Source organism: Dipodomys merriami, unplaced genomic scaffold, assembly GCF_024711535.1.
Source record: "Dipodomys merriami isolate MVZ:Mamm:240054 unplaced genomic scaffold, mDipMer1.0.p SCAF_114, whole genome shotgun sequence".
Lineage (NCBI taxonomy): Eukaryota > Metazoa > Chordata > Mammalia > Rodentia > Heteromyidae > Dipodomys > Dipodomys merriami.
In genome coordinates, this window is record NW_027202427.1 from 2896373 (window position 1) to 2904182 (window position 7810).

The following is a 7810-nucleotide window of genomic DNA, read 5'->3' on the forward strand; positions in this document are numbered from 1 at the left end:
CAGAAAACCAGAAGTGGCACTGTGGCTCAAGTGGTAGAGCACTCGCCTTGAGCTGAAGGGCTCAGGGACAGCATCCAGGCCCAGAGTTCACATCCCACATCCCACAAAAAAATAAATAAAAAAACAAATGAAGTAAACATCAAATCTAATTTGAGGAAAAACAATCAGAAACTGTCTGTAGGAATACTGGAGCAAATCACTCCTGAGGAGTCCCGCAGCTTGGTGATCATGTTTATTAGAACAAATGGAGAAAAATAAGAATTCAGCTGAAGAAATTGCAAGTCACTTGCAGATCAACTCATCTTGGAGCAGAAGAGTCTTTGATCATGTCTTAATATCAAAAAAGCAAGCAGGCTTCTCTCTCTGAACGTCTTGTACATTGTACAACTGCAACTGTACAGTCTCCTACTTTCTATACGCGATAAATTCTTCATTTCAGCCAACTCTCAGAGGAGGGGCAACCAGCACAACGCCATCTCCCCGGACGAAGAGCATTGGAATATTCCGTTTTGTTGACTGGAAGAGAAAGGAAGAAAAAACCCAAAATGCATCTTTACAAACATGTATTTCTCTGTGTGTGTGTGAGATGAAAATTTAAAGGCTGGCTATAAGGCAAACAACTGGACTGAAAACCTGATCATTCACCTCTGCAGCATGAAGAACCCACCCATCTACCCTCCTTCTCCTGGGTACTGACATTATGGCAGTACCATCTCTGCTCTTCCTGGGTGACAGCCAGGTACTTTCCCCATGCTCTCTGGAAACCAGAGAGACGAGGACAGGGTCCAGACGGCCCATGAGCGGCCCACGCGTGGCTGTCCGCACTTGTTCCTGTTGGACTGAGGACTGGCAGCAGCACAGCCACCCGAGGCTGGGCCCTGAAAGACAGGACCAGCTCTGGCGGAGCCACATGCCTACCAGGGACTTCACGTGGCAGACCACCAGCTTCCACTGTGCTCAGCCAGGATGTCTGTCTGTGCATGCAGCACAAGTACACAATCACACCTTGCAGCTTCTGCTGAGTGGTCAGGCCTTGGGCAGTCAGGAAATCATGGCATGTTTGAAATTCTCTTATGCCTTGGCAAAATGTTAGGTAAAACTTGGAAAGTAGCCCAGAGACCTCCCAAATAGGCCTGGGAGAAGATGTTGGAAAAGGCAAATGTAAATAGGCACTGCTAAAACACATCACCTTTAGAACCCAGTTTATAGAAGTATTTTTAAAACACTGTGATGAACAAGGCTGAATAAAACATTTAGGTTGAGGAGACTTTCCTAAGGACAGATCAGATTGAGGGCAGGGCTTTCTCTGCAGGTTTACGGAAGCAAATGGTGCACAAGGATTTGAGAGACATCCCAGATAGAGAGCTCCATGGGGGAGAGAAAGCCCAGCAGGCAGAAGGCACGTGGTGCAGCTATGAAGAGCCCAATACCTCCAAGAGAGACCGAGTGCCGAGCCAAACGATGAGGTGATGGGTGAAGGAAGGCGGTAAACAGGATGCTGGCTGGGGCCAAACTACAGCCCTTCAGCAGCCCACAAAGTGACCGCTCCACTGTGGAGGAGTGAAGGTTCCGGTTTTCTGCTTCCCATGAGCAAGTCAGAAATCAGCCAAATCATTCAGACGTGGATTATGTAAGTTACGGGAAAAAGGCCCACCGAGCACCTACACTCTGTGGGCGTCCTCCTGTTTAGGAAGTGCTGGGGTTCATTAGTATTTCAACAGAGGAAAGGGAGAGAAACAAAGCCCAGGCCAAGGTGAGAAACCACCGAGTCTGGTTTCCTGCCTTAGAAGGAAATGAGGAGTGCACAGGAGAGGGAAGAGGGTAGCTGTCCGTGGTGCTGAGTGACACCACAGCCACTCCCAGACTCCGCTATCTGTCCTTTATACAATGACACTCCAGTGAGACACTACTGCTTGTGTGTAAAACCTACAGGATGGGCAAGCAGACAGGCCTGCAGCACACAGCAGCATGCATGCGCCACACTTTCCAGACAAAACTGTTTTCTGTTAGACACAGCAAGAAACACATTTTCAATCATCTGGTGACTTCATTTCTAACACTTTACACAACAAGTCATGGCAGTGCAGAAGACATCTCACAAAGTAAACCCGCTCTGCCTGCTTGTTGACAGTAGCAACTCTCGAAGCAAGAGAAGCAGTGTGCATGTCACCCAGAGTGGCAGACTTACAGGCAGAGCTGGTTGTCTGTACAAAGGTATGATGGAACACACACACACACACACACACAACACACACACTCTCTCTCTCTCTCTCTCTCTCTCTCTCTCTCTCTCTTTAGTTCTTGGATGAGCTCTGTTCTTGGTCACCATAAACCCGGAAGGAGCAGTGGTGTCCCATCCCTCTCTTACAGTGGACAAACAGCTGAAGTCAGACTCTTGTGTTGCAGGCCGTATTAAACAATATTAAGTACATTTATGAAGTGCCTATACTGAGGGTAAAATGCTTAGATCAATACACAACTGCGCACACCATATCTCATCACATTTTTGAAAACTTTGTTTGAACTAAAAAGGGAAAAATGCTGCTAATTTAACTGACAGTGCATTCTTATCTGAGTGACAATAGCCAGACCTAGAGATGCTAAAATATAAGAAAAGGAAGTTCCCTTTAGAGTTGGAATATTATAACCGTGGCCATGTTCAAAACCTATGATACGAAATGTAAAACACCTACAAAGACAAGTTCTTATGTGGCAACTCTGATTGACAGCCAAATGCCCACATTCAGAGGTGCAGGGGAGGGAGGGAGGGAGGGAGGGAGGGAGGGAGAGAGGGAGAAACAGAGAGAGAGAGAGGAAAGAGAGGGACAGGGAGGGAGAGAGAGAGGGAGAATGAGAGTGTGAGTCCCTGCGGAGGAAGCCAGGAATGACTGGACTGGAGAAGGAAGGCTGAAGGCTTCCCCTGTAACATTTCCAAGAATCTGCCATGGCCACATGAAGTGGGTTCTATTATCTTACTACCTCTTTAACACAGGCCAGGTAACTTGGCCCAGTTATGTATAAGTGAACACAGAGTCCAGGAGTCCACTCCAGGAGTCCACATTTTAATCACTAGAATCTAGCAGAATCAGACTGACCTTGTAATACTTAAAAGGCTTTTCCAACGAGATCACTGGTGATTACATGAAAATGACTAATGAAATGTACCATTATTTGGAAGACAGTGATAACTCATGAACTAATACTTTGCAGATAAGGGCTTGCTGTTACTGCTTGAAGAATAGAACAAGTTCACTGACATGGTTTCTGATGCCTTGGTCCCACTAATCTAACTACCACTTGGGCTAGGAATGTAGCTCAGTTATAGTGATTGCCTAGCATGCATGAAACCTTGGGTCTGATTCTTCAGTACCACATAAACAGAAAAAGCTGAAAGTGGTGCTGAGGCTCAAGTGATAAGAGTGCTAGCCTTGAGCAAAAGAAGCTCAGGGACAGCACCCAGGCCCTGAGTTTAAGTCTCATGACTGACAAACTAACAACAACAAAAAACCAATCACTTGGAGTCTGGATATAAAGTCAAAAGCAAGTATCCACAAAGTATACTACCCATCTCTGTGGTCAGACTTTTCTCAGCTATAGCAAGTCATGGCTGCAACTCTAGTCATCATCAAGCCTGGCATCAGAGATTCTCAAATGTTTAAAACAAATGCTTTTCACTAAATGTTGTGTTTTAGAAAGTAAGGTGGTTGTCACTAAATCTGTTACTTATGAGTGGGGTATGGTAGTGCATGCCTGTTATACTAGCACTGAAGAGGATAAGGCCGAGGGAAAGTGTGTTCAAGACTAGCATGGGCTACATGGTTAGAGTCTATCTCAAAATACAAAAGAAGATGACAAAACAACTAAGGAAAAAGAACTGTAACATGTTAATCCTATGATAGTTTTATGTTTCTGAACGAACTAGTATTTAAGAAATTTCTCATATTTTTTTCTGGGTACTGGTAGCTCACGCCTGTATTCCTAGCTGCTCAGGAGACTGAGATCTGAAGATCACGGTTTGAAGCCGGACTGGGCAGGAAAGTCCATGAAACTCTTATCCCAATTAATCAGAGGGGAAACCCAACGTGGAACTGTGGCTCAGAGGATGAAGTGCTGGCTTTCAGCAAAAAAAAAACCTCAAGCACAACAGCCAGGCTTGAGGTCAAGTCCCAGCCCCAGCGAAAACCAAAGAAAATACTGTCAGGCTTCCCATAAATATATGTAAGACTGACAATGCGTAGGTAGAAAACAACAAAATTCCTTACTTTGTATATCTCTTCATATGTCTCCTCATCAATTTCTATGGTGGTCACAGTTTCTTCCACGTCTCCCAGAATCATATTTAAATGCTGGTCGTAAGCCTGAGGTGTGAGGAATCAAAAGATCAGAGAAACAACTAAAGGGACACAACACCAGTGTCTCGATTACACGCTACACTTTCAGTGCAAATGTCTCGATTACACGCTACACTTTCAGTGCATATGCCACAAACTTCATACTAAAAAACAAAGACAAAAAACTAACTTTTAGTGGGATAGCCCATTTCTTCACAAATCATTTCTAATGACAACTTTATTCATCCAATAAAATGTTAAGTTTATGCTCCAAAATGATGTGCTCCAAATAATGGAGTTATTCTGAAGTGGCACCCTACTTGTTATTCCTGGCAGCTGCATCTTTTACAGTGCTGTGAAAACCTGCTGGCCTTGTCAGTGACAGGGGAGGCAGGCATGGGAGCCAAGATGACGGGCACCACTGTCATTCAGCACCACTGGCCTGGTGCGGACTACATACCACAAAGGTTAAATAGGCAGAGCAATACCATGTCCAGGCCCTGTGGCCTGGTAAATGCGGCCACTAAGGTATTTGATGCAACCTCCAAATAAATTTTCCTAAAAAGTGAACTTTCTGGGGCCTTGCTCAGAACCCACTTCCATTTAGTTCTAACAGTGAGGCATGGTGCCCCCACTGACAGGACAGAAGTGGCAGCCTACCTGCCACAGGGCACTGCAGGCAGGGAGCACTAGGACGAGCATGAGGCTGAGGCTGAGGGGCAGAAGACACAGCAAGCTGGGGTTGAGTCTGCACAGGGAAACAGACGCCTCCAAGACGTGCTCTCTGCATTTGCCACCGATCCATGTAATTAAGCTCAGCTGTGTTTATATTAAGACTACTATCTGCCTTTTTCTCTATGCCCTTCCTAACCTTACTGTTGCTTTACTTCAGGTGTCATGAAAGATGTAACCACAGTACTTAAGCTTTAGATTGGGGCTGAAGTGAGACCACCCGGGTTCATATTCTGTCTCTCCCTGTAATGACTGGGATGTCACCTTGAGCAAGCAACTGTGAAGTTCTGAGTCTGAGTTTCCTCAACTACAAAACAGGTTAGTAGTTGTAACTATGCTCTCAGGGTATACACATCATTTAAAACACTAAAGCAATAGAATCTGACATCAATGCCCAATGATTGAGTTATTTTAATCAGTTTAGGGTAGAATGATAGTCAGAGCTGAGTGCCTGCGGCTCATACCTGTAATCCTAGCTACTCAGGAGGCTGAGATATGAATTGTGGTTCAAAGTCAGCAGAGGCAGGGAAAGTCCAGGAGACTCTCATCTCCAATTAACCACCAAAAAGCTGAAAGTGGAGCTGTGGCTCAAGTGGTAGAGTGCTAGCCTTGAGAAAAGAAGCTCAGGAACCTGAGTTCAAGTGCTAGGACTGGCACAAAAAAGCCAGGCATTATGGAGTATGTCTGCAATTCCAGCACTTGGGAGGCTGAGGATCATGAGGTTTAGAGTGTAGCTTAGTGGTAGCTTTTACATTTTGAAGGAGCAAGGGTAGAAAAGGTAAGGAAAGTTGGTCTCAAGGTAATCTGACATATTTACTTACATGTAATCTGCCTCGAAGCTCTCGGTCATTTCTCATCTTCACATAAATACGCTCATCCAGGCTGAGCCTGATGAGATCTAGGGGCTCCTCTACGGTATTGGTAGTTTGTTGCTGATAAAAAGAAACATGTCATTAACACCAGAGAAAGTGAAATGTGTGAATCATGGCTATGATGTTACATGGCCAAGTGACTCAACCACTCTCTGCTTAGGGTTTTTCGTTTTCTTTTTTGGGTCCGGTTGTGGGGCCTGAACTCTGGGCCTGGGCGCTGTCCCTCAGCTCTTCAGCTCAAGGTTAGCACTCTACCATTTGAGCCACAGCGCCATTTCCGGCTTTTTTTTCCTGCTTAAGTGGTGCTGAGGAATCAAACCCAGGGCCTCATGCATGCAAGGCAAACGCTCCACCACTGGGCCACTTTCCCACCCCTAGGTTTTTTCCTTTTAGTCCTTAGAAAATCTTTAAGTAGTTGTACAAAGGAGTTGCCACTTAACAGCAGTTTGTGAATATGATTCATCTTCATCTAGGTCACCCCTTCCAACATTCTCACCCATCCCTCCCCTCCCCACCCCTTCCCTCACTCTTAAATTTGTAAGGTATTAACCAGCAAAATGCTAGACTGGAGGCATGGCTCAAGTAGAATGCCAGCTATGAACAAGAAAGGGCTACATTCAAGTTCCTGAATGGGTATGGTGGGGGATGAAGTAGTAAGACTTTTCAAGAGCTTCTTCAGTTAAGACAGGAGATCAGTGGCAGAAGGTGACTGAACGTTGATTCGTTTACAACTTCACAAGGTTAGAGACACAAGCAAAACACCCTGACTGCAGTTGGTGTCTCCCTCTGCCCTCAACAGGTGCTGCCGGCAGCACTGGAGGGGTCTCAGTCCTTGCGCTGCAGGAAGTGGCTGCGGGTGAAGAAAAGCATCCAGATACCAACTACCCCCCTGCTGCTGGAGCCTCCGTCCGGGGCGCTCGCTGCCCTCGCGCTTTGTCGCGTACCTCTGAACGCTGCCTGCCTCTTCAGAGGCTCCTCCTCATCCCTGGCTCCTTCTACTCAGTCCGTGTTTCCGTGCTCACTGCCCAATCCCGGTCTTAGGGGGCTTACAGCCTAGTGGTGGACGCCACCTTAGCAAGCTGCATTTAGCACGAAGATAACCACCCCACGCTGCGACGCTGCGACCCCTGCGGGGGTGGGCAGCGCAGGAGGGAGAGGGCTTCGTCCGGGGCCAGCCGGAGTGCTGCGGGCCGGGGCGGGCCGGGCCCGGGGCCAGCCGGAGTGCTGCGGGCCGGGGCGGGGCGGGGCGGGGCGGGGCCGGGGCCAGCCGGAGTGCTGCGGGCCGGGGCGGGGCGGGGCGGGGCGGGGCGGGGCGGGGCCGGGGCCGTCCGGAGTGCTGCGGGGCAGGCCCGGGCGGGCCGGCAGCCTCCGCCTCACCGAGCCACCCACTTCGGTCTGTCGTCCCGAGCGCTCAGCGAGGCGTGGGGTCGGCCGCCGCGCCCTGACCCCGCACGCCGCCGTCCGCCGCGTACTCGGCGAGCGCGCGCGGAGGAACGGTCGGCCGGGTGGGCTGGGAGAGGCCGGCGGCGCGGCGGCCGCTTCCCCTCCGCGGGGGAGCGCGCAGCTCCGGCCCGCCCGCGAGGCCGAGCGGAACGCGCGCGGCCGGGAGCGTCCCGGATCTCACTAACCTGGTCCACGTCGTCCGCCATGTTTCAAACCCTGCGCCTTTTTACCCCGCTTCTCGCGAGAACTGGAGAGCAGTTCCGGGTTTCTGCGACGGGAGGACGAGCGCGCCGGAAGTGCGCTTGTGTTTCGTTCCTGCTTGCTTCCGGTCGCAGGTACGTTTCGGCCGTCGGGGATTGGGCGGGGCTTGGGCCGAGGGGCGGGGCCCGGGCTTCGGGAGGGCGCGGCCGGGTCGCCCCGCCTCCCCCTCCC

General features: G+C 49.3%; 1 protein-coding gene across 1 annotated transcript; it reads right to left on the reverse strand.

Moving 5' to 3' along the window:
• Positions 1-217: 217 nt before the first annotated feature.
• Positions 218-7665, reverse strand: LOC138822736 (U6 snRNA-associated Sm-like protein LSm3). Its single transcript, XM_070015653.1, has 4 exons — positions 7564-7665; positions 5885-5995; positions 4263-4358; positions 218-516 (listed from the first exon to the last, which is right to left on the reverse strand). The coding sequence occupies exons 1-4, from the start codon at positions 7582-7584 to the stop codon at positions 436-438; spliced, it is 309 nt and encodes a 102-aa protein (XP_069871754.1). The 5' UTR covers positions 7585-7665; the 3' UTR covers positions 218-435.
• Between the last annotated feature and the right edge of the window lie 145 nt (positions 7666-7810).